We start from the raw sequence: 24,595 nt of genomic DNA, 5'->3' as shown, positions 1-24,595 counted from the left end.
CCTTTTGTTAAATTTACTTTATGATTCTTACATTATATATTTGTTGAATTAAATGAATGGTTTCCTGTTACATCCTAAGTGCTGGGAATATGCAATAGTGAATGAAAAGTCTCTGTCCTTATGAAATAACACTCTAGCAAGGTAGATACATTTAAACCACACACATAAACATATAATTGCAAGTTATACTGCATTCTGAGAATAAAATTAAACTATTATGAGAAACTACAGAAGAAGAGACTTAATTTGGTGTTAGGAATGACTTTTCATAGAAGAGACATTTAAACGGGGAACAAAAAGATGAATTCAGTGGGTTTATGTAGGGCTTGAAAACTAAGGATTGGGTTTTTAAAATAAATAGAGGAATCTTGTATTAATGCTCTATTGCTGCGATTACAAAATACCACAGACTTACTGGCCTAAAACAACACAAATGTATTATCTTACAGTTTTAATTACAAGTGTAATATGGATTTGGCCAGGCTAAAATCAAGGCTTTAACAACACTGTGTGGGTTTCTGGAAACTCTTGAGGAAAATCCATTTTCCTTGCCTTTCAGCTTCTAGAGACCACCATATCCCTTGGCTTATGGCATTCTTCCTCTTTCCTGCATCTTTATAACCTGGAACAATGCATCTTTCAGACTGTTATTCTGTATTTACATTCTCCTCTGAGCACAGCTAGGAAAGGTTTCTTTACTCTAAGGACTTCTTAGATTGAGCCCACCTGGATAATCCAGGAATAGTCTTCGTTCGGCAAAACCCTCCCACTTGATGTCCTTCTTGCTAAAGTAAGGTAACAGGCATATGTTATGAGAGTTAGGACATGGATATTTTTAAAGAAAGTGTTCATAATTTGATCTGCTATAAGTATCATAATCTGGCTTACAATTTTACAAGAGTATTTTGGGTATAATGAGGGAATAGAGTAAAGGGGGCATTAAGGAAACCTGGATAAACCAGTTGGAGGCTATTGCTCTCTAGGTAAGTGATGCTATTGCATAGCACGAAGGTGTGGTGGCAGTGGAGATTGAAGAGAAAGAGAACTTAGACATAGTATGGAGGTAAAAGTGAAAGTATATGGTAACAGATTGGATGTGGGGCATATGGTATGCCAGGTTTCCAAAGATAATGCCTGGCTATCTGTCTGAAGTTCTGAGATAGAATGGCCATTTATCAAAGCAAACAGTACTGGTAAGTCAGGTTAAAGAGAATGACCAAGACTTCCATTTTCAGTATGTTAATTTTTTTCTTTTCTTTTTACTATATGACTCCCTTTACCCATGTCTCCCTTGCTGCCCCAGCAACCAGAACCTATTCCTTCTTTGTATCTATGAGCTTGATTCTTTTAAGATTCCACATATGATATCTATCTTGAGATCATATGATATTTATCTTTTTCTGAGTTACTTCACTTACCATAATGCCCTTGAGGTCCATCTATAGTGTCACAAATGACAGGATTTCATTCTTTTTAATGGCTGAATAATATTCCATTTTGTTTGTACACCACAGTTTCTTTAACCATTCATCCATTGATGGACACTTAGGTTGTTTCCATATCTTGCTGGTTGTAAATAATATTGCAATGAACATGAGAATGCATTCATCTTTTCCAGTTAGTGTTTTTGTTTTTTTCGGATAAATTCTCAGAAATGGAATTGCTAGATCATATGGTGGTTCTATTTTTAATTTTTTGAGGGATTTCTGTACTGTTTTCCATATTGGCTGTACCACTTTATATTCACACCAACAATGTACAAACGGCTCTTTTCCCTCACATCCTTACCAAGATGTTATTTCTTGTCTTTTTGATAGTAGCCGTTCTGACTGGTATGAAGTGATATCTCATTGTGGTTTTGATTTTCCTTTTCCTGATGATTAATGATGTTGAGCATTTTCTTACATATTTGGTGGCCATCTTTATGTCTTCTTCAGAAAAATGTCTATTCAGATCACCTGCCTTTTTAAAAAATGGATTTTCCTTTGCTTTTGAGTTATATTGAGTACCTTATATATATTTTTATATTAGTCCCTTATTGGATATATAATTTGCAAATACTGTCTCTCATTTAATAGGCTATCTTTTCATTTTGTTGATGATTTCCTTGCTATGTAGAAATGATTTAGTTTGATAGTGTCTTATTTTGTCCTGCTTTGTTGCTTTTGCTTTTGGTATCAGATTAAAAAAAAAAAAAAACATTGCCAATACCTATGTCAGGGAGTTTACCACGTATGTTTTCTTCTAGGAGTTTTATAGTTTCAGATCTTACATTCAAGTCTTTAATCTATTTTGAGTTAATGTTTGTGTATGTTGTAACATAGTGGTCAAGTGTCACTCTTTTGGATGTGGCTGTCCAGTTTTCCCAACATCATTTGTTAAAGGGACTATCCTATCTCCCTTGTGTATTTTTTAGTCCTTTGTTGTAAATTAACCATATAAGCATACGTTTATTTTGGGCTCTATATTCTGTTCCATTGATCAGTATGTTTGTTTTCATGCCAATTCCATACTCTTGGATTACTGTAGCTTTGTAATATAGTTTGAAATCAGGGAGCATGGAGCCTCCAGCTTTTTCATTCTTTCTCAACATTGCTGTAGTTCTTTGAGGTCTTCGTGGTTCTCTACAAATGTTAGGATTATTTATTTACTTCTGTGAAAAGTGCCATTGGAATTTTCATAAGGATTGCATTGAATCTGTAGATTACTTTGGGTAGGGTGGGCATTTTGACTGATTCTTCTAATTTTTTAGCATGGAGTATCTTCCATTTATTTGTTTCTTCATTATTTTACATTAATGTTTTGCTCTCAATATACAGTTCTTTATGGTCTTGGTTAAATTAATTCTTAAGTATTTTATTCTTTTTGATGCAATTGTAAATGGGATTGTTTTCTTAAATTCTCTTTCTGATTGTGTATGATTAGTGTATAGGAATGCAACAGATTTCTAGATACTGATTTTGTACCACAGCTAACTGAATTTCTTTATCCTAACAGGTTTTTGTTGGAGTCTTTAAGGTTTAATATATATAATATGTCATCTGAGGATAGTGACAGTTTTTCTTCTTCCTTTACAATTTACATACCTTTTATTTCTTTTTCTTGCATATTTATTCTCGCTAGGACTTTTAATACTGTGATGAATAAAAGTAGCTAGAGTAGGTATCCTTGTCGCGTTTGTGATCTTAGAGGAAAAGCTTTCAGCTTATTGCTACTGATAATGTTAGCTATGGATTGTCATATATGGCCTTTATTATGTTGAGGTCTCTGTACCCATTATGTTGAGAGTTTTTATAGTAAATTGGTGTTAAGTGGTGCCTGGATGGCTCCTTTGGTTAAGCGTCTGCTTTGGGCTCAGGTCATGATCCCAGTGTCTACCTCTCCCTCTGCCCTTACCCCCTCTACCCCAGCTCCTGTTTGCTTGCGCTCTCTCTCTCTCTCAAATAAAAGCAATAAAATCTATCTTAAAAATCTGATGTTAAATTTTGTCAAATGCTTTCTTTGCATCTATTGAGGTGATCATATGATTTTTATACTTCTTTTTGTGAACGTGGTTTATCACATCAACTGATTTGCAGATGTGGAACTATCCTTGTATCCCTGGAATAAATCCCACTTGATCATGGTATATGATCCTTTTAATGTGTTGAATTTGGTTTGCTAATATTTTGTTGAGGATTCTTCCATCTATGTTTATTAGGGATATTGGCCTATAATTTTCTTCTCTTGTGGCCTTCTTGTCTGGTTTTAATATCAGCGTAAATGCTGGCCTCAGTAAAATGAGTTTGGAAGAGCTCCCTCTTCTTTGATTTTTGGAAGAGTTTGAAAAGGTACTAATTCTTTAATGTTTAGTGAAGCCATCTGGTCCTAGACTTTTGTTTGTTGGTAGATTTTGATTACTGATTCAGTCTCTTACTAGTAATTAGTCTATTCAGGTTTTCTGTTTCTGTAGGATTCAGGCTTGTTAGATTGTATGTTCGAGGAATTTTTCTCATTTTTTCCAGATTGTCTAATTCATTGGCATAGTATTATTTGTAGTAGTCTATGATCCTTTGTATTTCTTTGATATCAGTTGTAAGAGCCCTTCTTTCATTTGTGATTTTGAGTACTCTTTTTCCCTTGATGAGTCTAGCTAAAGGTTTGTCAATTTTCTTTATCTTTTCAAAGAACCAGTTTTTTTTTTCAGCTTTCAGTTCCATTTCTTCTCTTTGATCTTTTTAGTCTCTGTTTATTTATTTCTACTCTAATCATCATTATTTCCTTTTTTTTTTCTGCTGACTTTGGGCTTCATTTATTCTTCTTTTTCTACAGCTTTTTTTTACACCTTGAGATATAAAGTTAGACTATTTGAGAATTTTCTTCTTTCTTGAGGTAAACATTTCTTGTTATGATCCTCCCACTTAGATCTGCTTTGGCTGCATCCCACAAATTTTGGTATGTTATATTTCTTTTTTAAAAACTTTTTTATTTAAAAAAATTTTTTGGTATGTTACATTTCCATTTTCTTTTGTCTCAAGGTATTTTTTTTTCTTTTTTGATATCTTTGACAAGTTGATGGTTTAGTAATATGTTAACTCCATGTATTTGTGAATTTTCTAGTTTTCGTTGTGTAGCTGATTTTTAGTTTCATAACATTGTGGTCAGAAAAGATGCTTGATACAATTTCAGTTTTCTAAAATTTATTAAGACTTGTTTTGTGGCATAATGTAATCTGGAGAGTGTTCTGTGTGCACTTGGGAAGACTGTGTATTCTGTTTTCATCTGCTTTTGGATGAAGTGTTCTATATGTTATCTGTTACATCCAACTGGTCTAATGTAGTGTTTAAGCCTGATGTTTCTTTATTCTCTGTTTCTCCAATAGGTCTGTCAATATTTACTTTATAAATTTAGGTGTTACTGTGATGGATAAATAAATATTTACAAATATTTTATCCTCTTGTTGAATTGACCCCTTTATCAACATGTAACTACCATCTTTGTTTCTTATTGCAGTCTTTGTTATAAAGTGTTTTTTCCGATATAAGTATAGCTACTTCACCTTTCTTTTCGTATGGAATATCTTTCCATCCTGTCACTTTTATTCTCTGCATGTCCTTACATATGAAGTTAGTCACTTGTAGGCAGCTTATAGATTGGTCCTTTTTTTTGTTTTTATTTTTTCAATCTATTAAGCCATTCTATATCTTTTTATTGGAGAATTTAGTTTATACATGTATGTTATCCTGATTTTTATGGCTACTACCCAGGGCAAACCTCTTGACCACCTGGCTCTGAAGGCCAGAGGAGCTTGTATTTGTGGTGTTACAGGATTGTAATAATCTGTGTCACCCAGAAAGGAGTGTTCCAGTCCGATGTCCCATTTTTGCAACTGCTACCAGGGGACAACTATATATCACCTGACTCTGGCAATTTATGCTTATGAATCTAACAGGGCTGTAACCAATGGAGAAAGAGTTCTGAAACATTTCCCACCCACAGGGCACAGCTAGAGGCAATAGACCCAGGAAATCTGTCTTTCTGGGAAGAAGGCTTATTAGCTAATCATCACGGCTACACCCTGAGGGGCAGACTTCTAATTAAACATGAATCTAAAGGCTGACTTTATCAATTGGAGAAGGACAAACATTATATGGTCTCATTCATTTGGGGAATATAAAAAATAGTGAAAGGGAATAAAGGGGAAAGGAGAAAAAATGAGTGGGAAATATCAGAAAGGGAGACAGAACATGAAAGACTCCTAACTCTGGAAAATGAACTAGGGGTGGTGGAAGGGGAGGTGGGCGGGGGTGGGGGTTACTGGGTGGCGGGCACTGAGGTGGGCACTTGACGGGATGAGCACTGGGTGTTATTCTGTATATTGACAAATTGAACACCAATAAAAAATAAATTTATTAAAAAAAATAAATGCTGACTTTAATCATTTCCAGTGACCTTCAAAGACAGGCACCGTATTTGGACACTCCCTCTGCTACACTCTAGAATTCCAGTGTCTCCCGGAGGGGAGCTTTACATGTCTCTGGTGCCCTGGTTTTTCTGTGCTCTGTTTTCTGCAGCTGCCACCCAGGGAGTGCCCCTTGATCACCTGGCTCTTCTGGGTATGGGAGCTTTTATTCCTGGATCCTATAGGACTTTGCCAAGCTGAGTGACAGTTCTTGGCAGGCTGCCACGACCAGGGTACTACCCAAGACAGCAGACTGGGACACACCCTCTAGTCTTTTTTGTGAAAGTGGTCTCTCTGCTCGTCCTGAAACTTGGCCTTTGGCACATATCTTATGGCCTGTGGAGTTGATCCCAAGGCATATAGCCTGTGGATGCCACCTTGGTGCTTTTCTTTTCCTTGCTTCAGGTTTTTGGTACCTCCCAATAAAGAGCATGTGCACTCCTCCCAGAACCCCTTTTTTTTTTGCATCTGCCACTCAGGGGACACTGCCATACCATCTGGCTTTTGTGGCCAGTGGGATTTACATTGTTGGTTCCATAGAACCATATATATTTTCATAATTTAAGGTGCTGCTGCCTCAGGGTCTGTCATCTAATTAATCTGAATCAGGATTCTTCCTTTAGGGATACTGGCAGGTCTTAGCACATCATCAGTTACTGGGAGCTACCAAAACATAGCAGGCTGCTTGGATAAGTGCAAAGGTTTGAGAGACAACAGCATTTGGGTTGAATGCAAGATTCATCTCCTATAGGAGTTTGCTCCTTTGAGCCTGGGAGAGGTGGTTATTTCATACAATGCATTAGAAACCAAGACATAGAGGCAAGCAAAATGAAGAAACAGAGGAATATGTTCCAAATGAAAGAAAAAAAAAACCTCAGAAATAACATTAATGAAATATAGTTAAGTAGTTTACCTGATAAAAAGTTAAATGGTCATTGAGATACTAATTGAACTGGGAAAAAGAATGTGTGAGCATAGTGAGAACTTAAACAAAGAGATGGGGAAAATAAGAAAGATACTAGTTAGAAGATACAGAGCTGAAAAAAAAAAAAACTTAAAAATTAGGGTGGTTCCAGAACAGACTAGATGAAGCAGAAGAAAGGATTAGTTAACTCAGAGACAAAATAATAGAACTCCTATAACCCAAGCTGCAAATATAAGAAAGAGTGAAGATAATTTGATGTTCTTATGGGACAACATCAAAACATACTAACATTTGCATTATAGGATTTTCAGAAGGAGAAGAGAGAAAGGAATTTTACATGAAGAAGGAATGGCTGAAAAATTCCCTAGCCTGGGGAAGGAAGTGTATCTAGATGTATTAATTTTGAGATGTCTGTGGAAGTCTTCTAAGTCTTTGAAACGCTTAATCAAAGAAAGGAGAGTAGTGGTGATAGACTAACAAGTGTCTTAATCCTTACAGCCTACTTAAGATATACATTTTTCAAGCACAATCCCTGCAATTCTGAAAGCTAACTAATTTTTCCAAGATCACATGGAAAACTAGCAAGTTATGAAGCCAGAATTGGTACTTTGATCAATTTGATTGCATCACTATCATCTTTCAGTCATGACATATCCCTTCAAAAAAGGAGAAGTAACCAAAGCAGCTTCAGGGCTAGAAATATAAGGGGCTGTGGGGCTGAGAAGTTGTTCTCTTAGGATAGGAGATACTGGTCTGCAGATAGAGGGGCCAGAGCTAAGAAAGACAGGAGTTGATGAGTAGAGAGAATAACTGATAGATGGTTTGGCTCTATATTTTCTTACAGGATATGGTGACTGTGATGATGATAACAGTAAAATCAATAATGGCAGCAGTAGGTACAAAAACTTAGGTTACTTGATGCCAGGCACTATTTATAAATTATGTTCTTTAATCATCACAACTGTTATGTATAATGTGCACTTGATGTATGTTCTGTTACTATGCCAGTTTTACAGGTAAAAGATTGAAACTGAGAACGCTTAAATGGTTCATTTGATATCCCAAAGCTAATAAGAGGTAAACAAGTCTACACTGAAAGTCAAAGAGTCTTCATTTCAAAGCCTGAACTCTTAACCTTGTATGTAACATGCAAATTGTGGCCTATCTGATAGATGGTAATAGAATTATACTGTTACTTGGCTGTTTCTATTTTCCTGCAACTGAAGACAAGTTTTAGGCTTATATGTTGGCATTTTGTTATTAGTGCTAATGGTTGTCCCTATAACACTATGGAAGTGCTTGATGTATTTCAATGGGAAAGTGTTTTTTCTTTGAGAAGAAAAGAACTAAAGAGTACTACAACAAGATAGGGCTAATGAAGAGCAAAATATGTATATATGAATATCTTATAATTGATAATTGATACTTTACTCAAAATATACAAATTGGCATTGTAAACATCACTCAAAGATAGGAATTCTGAAAGAGTAGAGTAAGGACCTCCAAAGAACTGCTCCTCCAAAAAGCAATAAGAATGCTAGCAAAAATTGTCAAAATCATCTTTTGCTCACATCTGGACAGTTGTCAAAGGCTTGCAACAATCCAGAGAGTGCTAATTCAAGAGAAACTGCAGAATCTTTTTAAGAGTATCAGGCTGTTCGGTGATTTAACTTGCACTATTTGTATCCAGTTCTCCTCAGTTCTGTGGTATCCTTGAATGTCTGCATGCAGACAACTGTGGTAGCTGTGAAAACCAGCAGCCTAGCAAAGCACTGGAAGGAAGCCAGTTAGGTTTGGAAATTTCAGAAAGTCCACTGAGCACTGTCACTATCTGTCCTGTCTGGAAGCTCCCTGGGAAAGCTTTGTTCACAGAGCTTGTCATTATTTAACCTGATCAGAACTTAACTTGATGAGAAAAGCCCTAGATGTTTTTTGAAATAGTTAGCAGCAATTGATTTTTTTTTTTTTGCAGCAATTGATTTTTTAATATTGCAGCTCCCCGAGGTGGCAGTACCAGTTGAGGCAAATAAGAACCTTATCAAAAGCTTAAAAGGAAGACCTTCCAGGAGGGGCCTGGGAAGGCCCCAATCATTTACTTCTGGGTAACCTTGAAGGCTCTGTGCAAGCAAAAAATGAAGGCTAAGGCAGATTGTCAAAAGCATGCCCTACCACACACCCAGAGCCTCTGGCAAAGAGTGGAAGGTGTACTGGTACAAGATAATTAAGGCAGTCTCTGTCTAATCATTAGCTGATCATTGAGCTAACTGAACAGACACTTCAACGACTGCAGGTGTTATGGGGATATCAAAAAATATCAAATATCCAACACAATTCTATAAAATTTTATAGTAGAATTGTATAGAATTTTTTTAAGAAAGTCAATAAACAGAGTAACAATGAGCCCTATAGGAAGAATCTGATTTCTAAAAGTCATACATTATCTGAAAATGTTTCAGTTTTCAACAAAAATTTTTTGACACTTCTAAAGAAACAGGAAAGTATAGCCAAGATAAAGGGGAAAAAAACAGTCCATTGAAACTGCCCCTGAGAAAGCCCTATTATTGGACTGACTAGAAAAATCTTTTTAAACCAGTTATTGTACAAATGCTCAAATAACTAAAAGAACACTTTTTTTTTTTTAAGGAACATTTTTCTAAAGAAAATATGAGGGTGCTATCTCACCAGAGAGATTATCAGTAAAAAAAAATTATAGAAAAGAATTTAAAAAGAGATATGAAGTTGAAAATCATAATAACTAAAATAATTCATTAGAGGGGTTCAACAGAATATTTGAGTTGGCAGAAAAAAGATTCATCATACTTGAAGGCAGGTCAATTGCTGTTATCTTAGGAATATTGTTCTGAGGAACAGAATGAGAAGAAGAAGGAAGAAAAGCGAAGAGCCACAAAGACCTGTGAGACACCATCAAGTGAACCAACATACAAATAATGGGAGCCTAAGAGAAGAGAGGAGACAGACTTGGGAAGAAAGAATTTTTAAATAGTGGCCTGTGGGACGCCTAGGTGCCTCGGTGGTTAAGTGCATCTGCCTTTGGCTCAGGGCGTGATCCTGGAGTCCTGGGATCCAGTCCCCAGTCAGGCTCCCGGCATAGAGCCTGCTTCTCCCTCTGCCTATGTCTCTGCCTCTCTCTCTCTCTCTCTCTCATGAGTAAATAAAATAAAAGGAAACTGGCCTGAAAACTTTCCAAATTTAATGAAAATCATTAGTATTCACATCCCAAAAGCTAATCTACTCCAAGTAAGATAAACAGATCGATATATCACAATCAATTAGAAGTACCTTTCTGGATCTTAGTTGTTTATTCTGAATTATAATTTTGTCTCTTACGAGCATATTCACTGGTAATATTAAATTCCTGAAGTTGTATTCTTATACATTTAATGTAACAAAAAATAAATCATACATAAATAAATTGCAAAAAAATTACTCAGTGCAGTGTTTGTTGTGTAAAAAGAATAATAATGATTTCAAATCTTTTTATATATGGCAGCTTTTTTCTTTATTGGAATTCAGGTCAATTTTTGTGTAACTTGGCATTTTGGGATTTAACATAAACCAAACATACAAGTTAGTTATATATCGGTTTTTATATTTTAAATTACTCTAATGTGATTTAGTTTGCTTAGTATTACTACTTGAACAAATAACTAATGTAATTTTAGTGCTATACTAAGAAGAGGCTATATGTTCCTTTTATGTCATTTCTTATTTAAATAGTTTGGAAAATAGCAATTTGAATAATTTAGTAAGTAAGACATTGAAACATTTTACACATCACTGTAATACAAGATATTTGGAGAAAAGTTTGTGATAAATGAGGTTCCCATATAGAAATCATGTTATTTGTTGAAGTTAACCCCACATTTTTCCTAAAAAGTATTTATTAGGTGAACTCATTAGGTTCAATGAAAATCAGTAAGAAAACGAGGCATCTGGCATGCAGCTGCCTAATTTCATAAGGTTAAGATCACTCAGGCCAGTCATGTTTCTGCTTTGTGTATTAATCTGGCCTTTTGGTGCAGACACCGATCGAGGAAGAACAATTGAAAAATTATAATTCTGTTGTCACTGATACAACTGATGCAGCTGCGATCAGTTGTACTTTTTCTCTTGTTCATGCTTAACATCCTGTTGAAGTCCCTTGGGTTAAATCCTCAAAGTACTTTAGTGTTCTAGAGAAGCAGTCTGGAAATATATGTTATCCAAACTGAAATTGATGCTATCAACTGAGTATGTTATGTAAAAAATGTTAATGCATAATGGGAAATTAAGGTAGGCCTTTGAACTAATCTGTTTTTTACTTGCGAGTGCTATTATAAAATTTTCCATTGGTGTTTATTTTTATTTCTACATAATATCACAAAGTATGCTTTATAATGCTTATTTATGTGAATAGCATACTTACTGAAATATCAAAATTACTGCTTCATTTTGAAATTGTTGGCTTATCAGTCACAGTAAAAATAATGTTAAAATTATATTACTGTGTAAATATTTTGATGAGTCATTAGAAAGTATTCCAATATTCAATTTTAATACCTTAATTGAATTTTAGACAGGTCAACATTTATTTGAGGTTAAAGTATCTGATTAGTGAGTTATAGATTTTTATTGTTCTTTGAGAGTCAATTGAACAGAAAAACAAAAAATTACATAGTTGGTGGAAAAATCTTTTTATATGGTACCTTGTGGACACTAAATCAAAGATATTAACTTCTTATATATTCTATTTGTAGCAAAATACTTATATTTCAGGTCAGATTACTTGAAAAGTTTCCATCTTTATGTAGCTCTTAATTTAAAACATGCCATAAATAAAGATATTGAAACATCACATTAAGATAAAGCCAAACTAGGCCAAGTCTGTAGATCAGCCAAATTCAGACTAAGTGCTAGACGTGACTATATGCCTTTTTAGAATTAAATTCTGGAAGAAATTTTAGCTTATGCTGGTAACCATGTCACTGATTTGTTGTCAATGTTAGAGTCCTTATTTTGTTTCTGCATTTACATTCTCTGTCCTATTGTCATAGAGACTTTACTACTGCTGTTTAATTTTCTACTGATTTTTTGCCACAATTGTTTTTGCTCCCCAAATATATAATATATAGGTGCAAATATGTGTTGAATAAATTCAATAATTACCTCTAATAATAGCAATAAGTGCCTAATAGTTGTATTCTCATTCTTTATTCCTAGCTTATTGCATCAACTTTTGAAGTATCAATTATCATCTCAGTTTGAATAATCTCAAAATACATGACTATATTTCTTTTTACTCAACAGCTATAAATCTTTCAGAGATTCTACACTCAATTGATTTCAAAATTCATTACATTTCTGAGCAGGGCTGCTGGAGTGGCTCATTTGGTTGAGTGTCCACCTCATGGTTTCAGCTCAGGTCATGATCTCAGAGTTGTGAGATAGAGCACCAAGTAGAGCTCCTTGCTCAGCAGGGAGTCTGCTTGATTGTCTCTCCCTCTACCCCTCCCCCCCTCGCACATATGTATGCTGTCCCTCGAATATATGAATAAATCTTTTAAAAATATATCTTTTTTTAAAAAAAAAGATTTACTTTAGAGAGTGTGAATGAGATGGGGGACAGAGGGAGAGAGGGAGGGAGAAAGGGAGAATCTCCAGCAGACTCCTCCCCGCTGAGTGTGAAGCCCTATGGGGAGCTCTGTCTCACAACCCTGAAATCAAGATCCAAGCCAAGATCAAGATCCAAGCCAAGATCAAGAGTTTGACGTTCAACTTACTTAGCCACCCAGGCACTCTCCTCACGCCGCAAAAAAAATATTTCTGAATAATAAACTTGTTAATCTTTTGCTTTCCTCCTCAGTTAGTGGCATGTCTCTATTCTTTTTCTTAAGATAAGATATTCCAGAATGCTTCTCAGCTTCATTCTTTTCCTTCCTGCTTATTCCAAATGCTATTATTCTAAATCTTAATTTTCTGTCACAAGGTTTTATTAAAAATGTGAAACTGTTACCTTACCTCTTATTTTTTTCCTTCTCCAGTGATTTTCCAGGAGTATTATTAAAATTATCCGTCTTCTCAAAACTTTCATGCAGTTACCTTAATTTTTAGTCTTGGAACAACAAAGAATAGGTGTACCTTGTTTTTCATGTTTTTCATGTTGGTCATCCAGTGTTTGAATATTATTGTCATGTTCTACTGATTAATCTTTTCTTTCAATTCTGACATCCTTGAGAAAACAAATAAACCTATGTAATAAATATGTGGAAAACACTCAAGTCTGAGAGATGTACATTTTTAGCTAATTTAAGTTGTATATTAGGTCGAATAATATGAAGATGTTATATTTTTAAAGTAGTGTATGTATCTAATACAGTTTGAATCAAAAGAAAAGGAGAATCAAAAGAAATAAAAGGTATCTTCTTTTTCTGAATCTTGGTAAAATTATTCTGAAATTTAGAAAAAATAAATTCACATGCTCAGTAAATTTGGATGTCATGACATTAATCTATAGTTAAGAAACTAGCAAAACTGTCTAGTAGAGTCTATGAATTAAGCACTGTTGCTTAAGAAATCCCTTTGCATTATGATTAATCCTTTAGTATGTGTGTATAAATCTTTGAACAAATTATTATCCTACCCCAAAAATACTGTCACCAAAATAATATTTCTCTGTGTTTTACTAGAGAGTTCAACAAAGGTTTTGTGAGATGTCTTGCTGAAATCAAAATAGTCTATTCCCTGTTGGGCAGTCACCTGATTTCCTGTCCTAATAGTATTTCAAAACAAAGAAACAACCAAAATAACAAAAATCTAAGGGCAGTTTTATAGAACTTACAGATGTTCATTTTTAAAGAAAACTTAAAAATAAGTTAGTGTGCCCTTCTTGTTTTACAAAGGATAAATTTAAATATAAGTCAGAGTAATAGAAGTAGCTAACATTAACTAAGTATCTACCTTATATAAGACCTGAAAGTAATTTCCCTATAATATTTAATTTTTTTCTTCAATATGACTTTATTAAGAGCTATTATCCCTAGTATACCTAGATTACATAAATTTTCTAAGGTTATCATTTAGAATTTGTTAATATTTTATTATATAGGGAACTTCATCATGTTAATATTTGCATAATGAAATTTGATAGGCATTTAGCATTTGAATTTTTTAAAATTTAGTTGGTAATATTGTATGTATATTTTATATCTATATATATTTTATCTGCTTCAGTTTTCACAAATTGAAATTTATATTTATTCACAAAGAATAAATACTCCAAAATAATTATTCTTAAAGGCACATATAGGCCAAATTTTCTAGGACATTATTTTTTATTAAAGTATTTATCTCTTTAAAATAATCATTTTGCATGTTTTTTGCTATTAACTTCAAAATTTTAGGTATGATATGTATGTGATTTTAAAGTAACATCTTTTGCTAGTTTAAATATTTTAATTAGATATTATTTATTGATTATTGAAGTACCAAAAGTATAAAATGACTTCATATTGTTAAGGTAACATGAGAGAAGTATAACCATTTCTCTTGTATGATTGGTAGCTAACAATGAAAGAATAAAGGGGAACTTCACATAATAATTTTTATAAGCTGCTAAAAGAAATTGTTGTGGGTACAGTTTCTCCACATTTTTAAAGACATCAGTTTTGAAATGCCAGATGGCTTTTAAAAGAAACAGGCTTCTGCTGATGCTCTCTGAACAAAATGACAAGTGTACATGGATAGTATTTTGTAATTCAGTTTTGTTGTTATGCACATCCATTTAGCAAATTTTTTTTTGTTTCTCACAGGTCTTATTTTCTTTATTCTAATATGTGAGAATATTTTATTTATAAATACTAGATTTTCACTTGAGAAGCTTTTTGTTTAAACCAGTTTCTTTTATTACAGAAACACCTGCTACATTTCCAGACACTATAAAGGAAAAAGAAACACCCACCCCTGGTGAAGATATTCAGCTAGAAAGTTCCATTCCACATACAGATTCAGGAATTGGAGAGGAGCAAGTGGCTAGCATCCTGAATGGGGCAGAATTAGAGACGGGCACAGGCCCTGACGCCATGAGTGAACTGTTATCCACTTTGTCATCTGAAGTGAAAAAATCACAGGAAAGCTTAACTGAGAACCCCAGTGAACTGTTGAAACCAGCACCATCCATATCTAGTATTAGTCAAACCAAAGGCATCAATGTCAAGGAAATATTGAAAAGTCTTGTGGCTGCACCAGTTGAAATTGCAGAATGTGGCCCTGAACCTATCCCATACCCAGATCCAGCATTGAAGAGAGAAGCGCAAGCTATTCTTCCTATGCAGTTTCATTCCTTTGACAGGTAGGTACTGAACTTATCATTCATAGTGCTCTAAACACAGAAGGAAAATCCGAGTTTATTTTAAAAATATTAAAAGGGTCTCAAAAACCTTATATTTAGTAATATAAATTCTTACTACAAAGAATATCAAAGTGATAGGTCAACCAGGTTGATCTCATAGTAGGACACTTAAAAAATACATCTCAAAAAAGGAGTTTCAATAGGAGATGCAGAACAGCACATTAAATTAGAAAAGGGAAAGCCAGATTCTGATTGTAATTCATCATCAGTGACTACATTGAGGAAGTGATTTTATCTTTGGGAATCAGTTGTTTCATGGATAAAATTGGGGAGGGAATAGTCCAGATCTCTTCAAGGTCTAGTCTATTCTGAAATTCCTATGTCATAATACTGAAAACTATAAAAATTGCCAGAGATTAAATAGCTTGCTTTAAGTAATAAATTCAAGTGTTCAAATTCAAGTGTTAAGTGCAAGTATGGAAAAAAATTTTAACATATACATTATCATCTGAAAATATGCCTGGAATTTTCAGAATCAATGTAAAGGCCATATTTTGAGGCATGTATTTGAAAGTATTGTTGAAAGGCATTTTAGATTTCTAAACTTTTTATAACATGGACCATATATCTGCATTCAAATGTTAAATCTTACAAAGGGTTTTAGTTAAGAACAACTAATTTTTTTTCTGTCCCACTATATACCATAAAAATGATAGTTTACAGAAGCAGGATAAAACATTATAGAACCCAAGAATTTGCTCATGTAATTTGTCCTATTTAAAAACTTACGCAGCATTAGAAAAATATTGTAGGATAGTCATAATTACTAAAAATAGTACTTAATGTTGATATTGGGACTTCTATTTTCATATTAGCATATAAAATAATATGTTTACCATCTGAATTAAACTATTATGATGTTGAAAACACTTCCTCCCATCCAAAATTTATATTGTGTGTGTGTGAGATGATTGGTAAACAATTGTTTTTTGTTTTAAAAAAAATCAAGCTAGGAATTCAAATGTTTCTTAAGCCAGAATGTCAAAAATCAACATATAGTCAAAATGTAATACCAATTCTGTATTACTTTTCCAAAATAGCTATACTGCTTTGTGCAAATTAGAGACAGTCATTTTTTAGTGTTTAGGGCTAGAGGTATGACAGTAAAGGCATTTTCAGTTAAGACAGGTTATCTTTTTTATATATAAATTAAACTTTACCTTTAAATATTTTAACTACTGTCCAGATATTTCTTGAAAATTTATTGGGAAAACATAAGTAACATTCATCATCATATCAGATGCAAAGACAGATACAAACAGTGTTGTCTACACTGAACTTACAGGGTAGTAAATGGAGTTGAAATGTTTGCAAAAAAATGTCATACAAGATAAAATGTGTTAAGTATCAAGATTTAAAAATACTAACAAAAATGGAGGGGCTATAAAATGTAGGAAAATATTTCCTTTTTTCAATGGTTTGTGCTAACATTATGTTCATATAGTTTATTGGACGTTTCTTATACCGTCTCAGATTGATGTCCTCTCCTTCATCTCTTTGATTTATGTTCCCCGGATGTATGTAAACATATGTATGTAAGTATCTATAATTGTATAAATCTACAAAAATGTTACAATAATTCAGTTTAGGTTCATAAAATTTTTGTGTTCCACTTTTAAATTATATATTTAAATTTTGTTAACATAAACAGTAACTACCGAGGATTATTGTGATTTGCATAAGAGAATCCAATAAAATAAAAATTAAGTTAAATATTTTTATTTTAGTTTGGATTATTGTTAGAAAAATTTTTTCATTAAAACTTAAGAGAGCTATCACTTGAGTGCCAATATCCTCAGCTACTCAGAATTTATTACACTTTGTGAATATTGCTTTAAAAAATAGAACTTTCAAAAAAACAGAACTTTCCATTTGTTTCCAGTAGCATTTGTGCAAAATGCAATAGAAGTGGAGCCATTATTCTAAATTGCATAAGTAGAAATGAAATTGAGGCACACAAAGCATATTTCAGTTCTTTTTAGGAAAAGGGTCTCCAGTGCAGTTAATATATGCAGTAGCTCAAGTACTATCAAATGTAAATGATGAGGTGATAGTGATGAAAGGAGGGGATTGAGGTCTCAGGGGGCGCTGATGACGGATGGAACAGAAGCGGCCTTGCACGGCACGTAACTCAAGTCTGTCGTCTTCACTGCTCAAAGCCATAATGGGAGGTGGCAGTCTGAAATGAGTTGCCACGGCAAAGAGTATTATTTTTGAAATGCTTTCACACAAATCACTAGGCCCTGCATACAACTTAGTTTCATGCTTTAATGTCATCAGGAGGCACAAATTGGTGTGTCTAATTGTTTGCCACCTGCCAGCAAAATGAGCTGCCAGCCAGCCAGACGGGTTTGATTGTCTGTCAGCCATTCAATAGATTGAGAGTGACAACATCAAAAATTTAACTTCAAACTCTAGAGCTTTGAGCAGCTTTTCAGAGACATCATCCCCAAAGTGCTTCTGGACAACTGCATTTTTCAATTATATTTCCAATATATTGCTACCATTTGCCTCATCTGTCTTAAGGTAGCTATAATTACATTATGAAGTATATAAACATATTTCTGAAACAGTAAAGTCTGAAATCCAAGTTATGACATATCTTTTAACATCAGATTGAATTCCTTGAAAATAGGATCCAAGATGACAGGCTTTAGAAGCAAAGTCCTGAATACCACAGTTTCAAACACCGAATTATCACGGGTCTTACTCTTCCAATAATGTATTTTTCATTTTTATCTCTAGTTGAAAAATAGCTATCGACTCAGTTGCTCATTTCTTTGTAACTAAATCATACTTCCTAATAATATTGTGCAATCCCAATGGAGATCACCTGGGATTTTACTTTTGTTAGCCACCAGTTTGTTGATTTTATTGCAGACATGCTAACCATGTATTCATTATACTCATTTCATACTGTAAATTTGAAAATAGCTTCCTAAAACAACTGATGTAATTTGATGCTAACTTATGTTCCACATAGGATGTTTTTCCCTACATGGGATGGAGCATTTATGAATTTCAGTTGTGAAATTTATAATATTATCTTCTTTAGGTAGATTACAACATCAAATTTTAGAAACATTTAGACTTAACCTAAAATAAAACTTTTTTTTCAGTATTGTTTTATCATGTTGTAATATTAAATATAAATATTCTTATTCACATGTCTGGAAAGTGCGGATTCTTTTTCTTTCATTTCTTCCAGTCATCATCTGTGCAGATTTACGTATATGTCTAATTACATTGAGTGGCTCTAACAAATGTATGTTTATGAATTGTAAAGCACTGAAAATGCTAGAGATTTTCTAATACTGGTCTATAGTGAGAAAGCACTATGTATATAGAGGAAATACGGTTATGAAATGATAATTTTATCATGGTTTTATTTCTAACAGAAGCATTTAATAATCTCATCATAGAACACATAAACCAAGTTGCAAGGTTCCCCAACAATGCAGTCTCTTTTGATAGATTTAAATATAGATCTGTAGTTTATAAAATATTCTAGCCAAGCTGTATTTTTTATATACATTAGTATCTGTATAGCTTTTAGGTCAGGGTAGTACTTTTCTCTAACATCACCAATTAAGTTTTATCCTATATTTCATGTTAAGATTGTAGTCTTGTATATCCACATGATTTTAATCTTTGGAGAATTTGATACATATTTGTGATTTATGTCAGTTTTAATTCCCCAGGGATTTCTAAGATATCTGCCCCCCCACACCTTAGTTTGGACAAAAGAAAAAAAAACGGGGGACAGTATGTTTCCTCGTACATTTTAATATTTACTATATTTTAGAAAATTCTTTTATGTCTGAGATATCACAAAGTTCACAATTGTGTTGTTCTCTGGCTAACAGATATTGATCTTGCATAATTTATATTTCATCCCTTTTGGTTTTTACAATCCCACTTATGTTTAAACTACTGGTTTAATAAGTTCAGGCAGACTAGTCTGTATATTTTCCCCCTCAAACTTTTAATTTCTGTGCTTTCAAGTGTTTTATTCTCTAAGTAAGAAAATCTCTAAAATAGAAATTTTAAGTATCATAGCTAAAAAAGCAATAATAGATAGCCTTCATATTATTAAAGTCTAGGATGAGACTATCTATTTTCTCTCTAGCTTTTTAATATTAACACTTTTAACATTAGTAGTAAAGATGACAATTTAGGGAAAATAATAAATGTTTGATAGAGATTATGGGATCTTCCTACACTGATTTAAGAGTATAAAAAAGTATAATTACTGCTGAGGACTTAATCTCTTTTCCTTTCGTTTTCTAATTTTTGTGAAGTGTTCTACTTGTATCACTTAAAGGATGAACAAGTAATTGTAAACCAGATTGATTTAAAGTCTGCCAACCTTTACATTTCAAAGCTTCTGTGATGTATAGCCATTGAAATTCCAGCTTTTATTATGCTCCAGTGGTCCTGGGTGTACTAGTTTAAGGCCAGTTGCCAGAAGACTCAGTTTTGACTGAGCATGGTGGTATCCTAATGTCCCCAATGTTCCCTTTGTCTCTCCTGGCATTTACACAGACAATTCAGTGAGCTGAAAAAAGTATCTCTCTTAAAAAATGGATTAATGAAATAATTATTTCTTACATATATTTTTTCTTTAGTATTCTAAATATTTTATGTAGAGACATACAGAACATGAAAATGTCAGTAGTAACCTTGTGTTTTTTGATGAGCTGCAATAAATTGTAATATCACCCTAAAATCAGTAACAAATTTTTTTTTCCTAAGCTTCGATTTTTTTTCTTTCAAGATGAATGTTTAGCATTTATATAAGCCTTGTTAGGGAAAAATGTTAATCTGGAAATTAGAAGAACTGGATATTAATAATGGATCTCTTTGTAATTAGTTGTGTGATGTAACTTTTATTCTCTTTGGCTCTCTGGGACTCAGTTTCTCAGCATATAACAATGCATTATTTCTTAAAGGTCCTATAAAAATACTATCAAAAATGAAATGGTCTTGTAATTAGTCTCAAAAAAGTAGCAGGTAGCTATTCTTGAAGTTGGTTAAAAGACCTGAATCCCAGGAAAGATAGGACATGTCTATTCCCAAAGCTATCACCTCACTTTAGGCCTTCAGTATCTTTCAAGTGGATTCCTTCTCCTATCCCCTAACTGGCCTCCTATTTCCAGGTCCCTCCCACTGACACAAGTGTATCTTCTGCATTTATGCCAAAGTAATTTTTCTTAAATGCAAAACTGAAAAAATTCTGAAATGATTTTTGATTATAAAATAAAAGATGAATTTCTTAGTTTGGAATGTCCTCACTTTTTACCAGTCATAAGGATGTATTTGCAGTTCCTTTAGTCTACTGTTTTTTTCCTCTCTTTGCCTCACTAAGGTTTTACTATTGAACTTTTCTCCTCTTGGCCAATCCTCTTTGTGCTACTTTTAGATTCAGCTCACTGTTCTCAGATAATGCACATCCTGTGCATAATTCTGATCAGAGCAAGTATTAAAATATATTGTACAGTTGATTTCTTGGTTTCTTGTATTTCCTTCAAGTATCTCTAAGACAATGGATTATATCTTACCTTCTTTTTATTCCTCAAACTTGTCAGTGAAGTTGTATTCTTTTAAACTGTCAGTGCTCAATAAGTGTTACAGAAAAGATGGAGCAGAAAGAAGGGACTCTTTCTGGGTACCACAAATGATTATGAAACTTGCCTGATGAGTCACTATTGAAAAACCCTTATCTTCACTATCTTACTTTAGATATAGGCCAAATCTTGAGGTATACAGATAAAGTAGGAACCTATTTATAAAATTCACAGAACTAACTAATGGACACCCCAAGACTCTGTACTTGAACCACTTCTTCTATCCATTTGCACTCACTTCTTTGGTGATTTCATCAACTTTCCTGAAATTAAATAGCATATATGCTGAAGATTCCTAAATTTATGTCCCTAGTCCTAGTCCTCTCTTCTCAACTAGAGACTTATCTATCCAATCGCTTATTCAGCATCACTGTTTGAATGATTAACAACTGCTCCAGCCATATTTGTCTGCTCTTCATGTTGCTTAAGGCAAAAATCTTTACATCATCATTGACTTTTCTCTCACACCCACATAAAATCTGCAAATCCTGTCTTGTGCCTTCTTAATATAGTCAAAATTTGACCTACTTTTCACCACTTTCATTTTGCCATTCTCCAAACGACATATCTTGCTTGGCTTATTACAGTAACTCCTAACTAGTCTTTCCCTACTTTCCCTTTAAGAAACTTAATACAACAGCCAGAATGGTCCTACTTACCTTAAGATCATATTTTTCCCTTCTTCTTAAGCTTTTAATTGCTTTTGATCCCACTATAAGGAAAAGCCAATGTCTTTACAATGGACTCTAAGGACTTACAATCTGGACCCCTTTTACTCCTCTGATCTCTCTTCTCATAAGTCTCTAGACTCACGCTAGCCTTCTTCCAGGTCCCACTGCCTGTGACGCTCTTATACTCTTCCCTGGATATCTTTATAGTTTGCTCTTTCACCTTCCAGTGTTTCCTCAAATACTACTTTTTTTAAGCGAGTCTTCTCTTTAGCTACTGTCATTATTCCTATCTGTATTTTATTTTTCTCATGGCACTTTCCATCTCATATACTATTTTTACTCACTCATGTTATTGTATCTTCTTCTGTCTATCCATATTGGAATGTAAGTTCCATGAAGGCAGGGATTTTGTCTTTTCTATGTATATGTCAGAATTTAGAACCACCTCTTGCATATCATAGTGCTCAATAAATATTTGTTGAATATGTGAATGAATGAATCATAGATTACACCCTAAATATCTGGTTTTGAGATAGGATAAATTCAATGATGGAAAAATTTACCTTTATACATATATATCACTCAATGTATTATAAAACAACACTCAATGGAACATTTTGTTGTAGTGAGTTATACTGAATAATTTCTTGGCTTGTGCTGTTTTATTGATAGCTTTTACAACCTTAGAGTATGTGTGAGTTTTATGTAGTATAGAGGAATCATCTACTTCTTTATAGTTTGTAGTCTTAAGGTATGGAACAAAATTCCCACAGAATTTTGAAATTGTGTGCGATAACGTGGAAAGAATATTCTTGAGATGGAAAAATGCAATTGCTGAAGTGTGTGTAGTATAGAGGATTCTATGTATGCATCTGTATGAATAGCAGGTTTGGAAGGAGAGTGGAATATCTTAGTAGTTTAGATGGTAGCTCTTAACTTTTTTGTTGGCTGTGTTTTTGAAATCCAGATAATTATTTGCTCACCCTAAAAAAAGTATATGTGTCAAAATTTTATGTATACTTAAGGGGATTTATGGACTTGAAATAGGTACCCACAGTAGTTATGTAGACTACTAGGTAAGCCTTTTGGTACAGATGGAATAGTCTACCAAGTAGAACATCCTGAGTAACAGTCTGATAGAAGATTTTGTAAGAGTTGAAAATTTCAATTTTCATGTGTAAGTAATTGTAAATATATAATAACGTTCTAAAAGATAACAAATATGTTATCAACACATATTGATAAATGTAAACTTGCAGATTATCTGTAAGGTAAATTGTTTGGACAGAGTGGTTTGATGTGTTATGTTAGGGAATCGGCAGTGTTGAAGAAATGATATTAAGGACAAGAATGTACAGTACTCTGATTTTAGCAAACTATCTGACCATTATAATCAAAGGAGAAATAGTAGGCTGCATAAAGTTACAGGCTAGAAAGAATCTGAGAAATCAGTCAAATCCAGCTTCCTACCTCTCTGAACACAACCCTGATGATGTGACCCTCCCAGTCATTTGAACACATCAGTAGTTGGAAACTGGAACTCATAAGTTACTAGATTCTTCCTCCTGTTGGTTTTTTTTTCCCTCCTGTTGGTTTTAATTTGATAGATTTATCAGAGTTTCAATCTTCTTTCCTTTTCCTATACCTTCAGATTTTTAAAAATTTATTAATTTTTTTTACACTTTTCATTTTAATTTTCTAGTCTCTCAGCCTTCTCTCACATGACTTGTTCTCCAGATCTACTGTCATCCTAACTCTTCTTTCATGGACATGATGCTGTTTGTCATTATTCTTGAAATATGATGCCTAGAACAGCACACAAGATTTTGTTAATGAGGTCTGACAATCACAAAGAGTATGAGAACCGTTGCTCCCTCAAACTGCATACTGTTGTTGATGTAGACCCAGATTGCATCAGCACTTTGGGGAGCCATAGCAATCCTAACAATTGATAAAAGGTATTGATCATTTATGATATTCCAGGCAAAGTGCTAAACGTTTTATATGCATTATATCCTTTTATCTTTTTGACAGTCTTACAAGTTGCAAACTATTACGAGTCTCATTTTAAGAGGAAAATGGAGCTTAGAGAGGTTTACTTGCCTAATACCACCCAGCCAGTAATTGTGGGAGGTAGAATTCTCAGATCTGTCATTGTAAACTGGATTTTTAGCCACTGTGCTACTATATTTAAATGCCATGTTGCACTACCAGATTCTGTTGATTGAGTCTGCTGTCAATGAAATGTCTGGAGGCTTTCACATTAATTGCTATTGAACCAGAATATTTTCAGTTCTTTAGTAGATTGGTATTTAATGTTGTTTGTCTTTATTTACAAGCTGTCATTAGAGGTTGTTGAGATTAATTTTTTCACTCATTCATATAACTAATTTTTCATAACATATGCTGCACAATTTCAGCACTTGACAAGATGCCTATAGTAGTCTATTAACAGAGTTTTTGCCCAAAGTTAGTAAGGACCTATTAATCAGGAATTTTTGGTGATAGTTTTCCTGCAATCTACAAATCTGTCTCACAGCACTATAAACCAGTCTCTGTTTCTTATTTTATCCACAGGGATTTTAATGAGCTGTAGGAAAAAAGTATTATCATTCATTTACTAATGATTTTTTTTCAAATTGAGAGTTAATAATTATTTTCTTTCTGGATAGCCAGTGAAATAGTATATCTAAGGTTAGTTTAGAAGTTTAGAGAAAGTTTTGATGATAAACCCAAAATACTAGTTCATTTTTGTTTTCAATTGATAGATCAGTATAACCAGATAACTTATATAATGTAGGCAGAGAATGATTTCATTTTACACAGTGGTGATAATCATTAACATTAATATTTTTTCTATGAAGTTGCAGTGTGTAAACTTTAAGAATGAAGCTTCACTACTTGGAAATGAAGATATTTATTATTCTAGATGAATAGTTTATCTCTTAAAATCATATTTATTATTTAAGGTTAACACAATGCCAAATTCAGAAAAATTTTTTGTGAAATTTATCTAAATATATT

The 24,595-nt window shown here is 33.5% G+C and overlaps 1 protein-coding gene across 12 annotated transcripts in view; it reads left to right on the top strand.

Moving 5' to 3' along the window:
* Nucleotides 1-24,595, top strand: part of NBEA (neurobeachin) — a 674,173-nt gene that overhangs the window by 222,756 nt on the left and 426,822 nt on the right. For all 12 annotated transcript variants that reach the window (XM_072795453.1, XM_072795459.1, XM_072795454.1 and 9 more), the window contains one exon: nucleotides 14,775-15,213. In XM_072795453.1, the coding sequence (XP_072651554.1) occupies nucleotides 14,775-15,213 (439 nt within the window). The remainder of the gene's footprint in view (nucleotides 1-14,774; nucleotides 15,214-24,595) is intronic.

Source organism: Canis lupus, chromosome 24 (assembly GCF_048164855.1).
Source record: "Canis lupus baileyi chromosome 24, mCanLup2.hap1, whole genome shotgun sequence".
Classification (NCBI taxonomy): Eukaryota; Metazoa; Chordata; class Mammalia; order Carnivora; family Canidae; genus Canis; species Canis lupus.
This window is presented reverse-complemented; position numbering and strand designations above follow the sequence as displayed.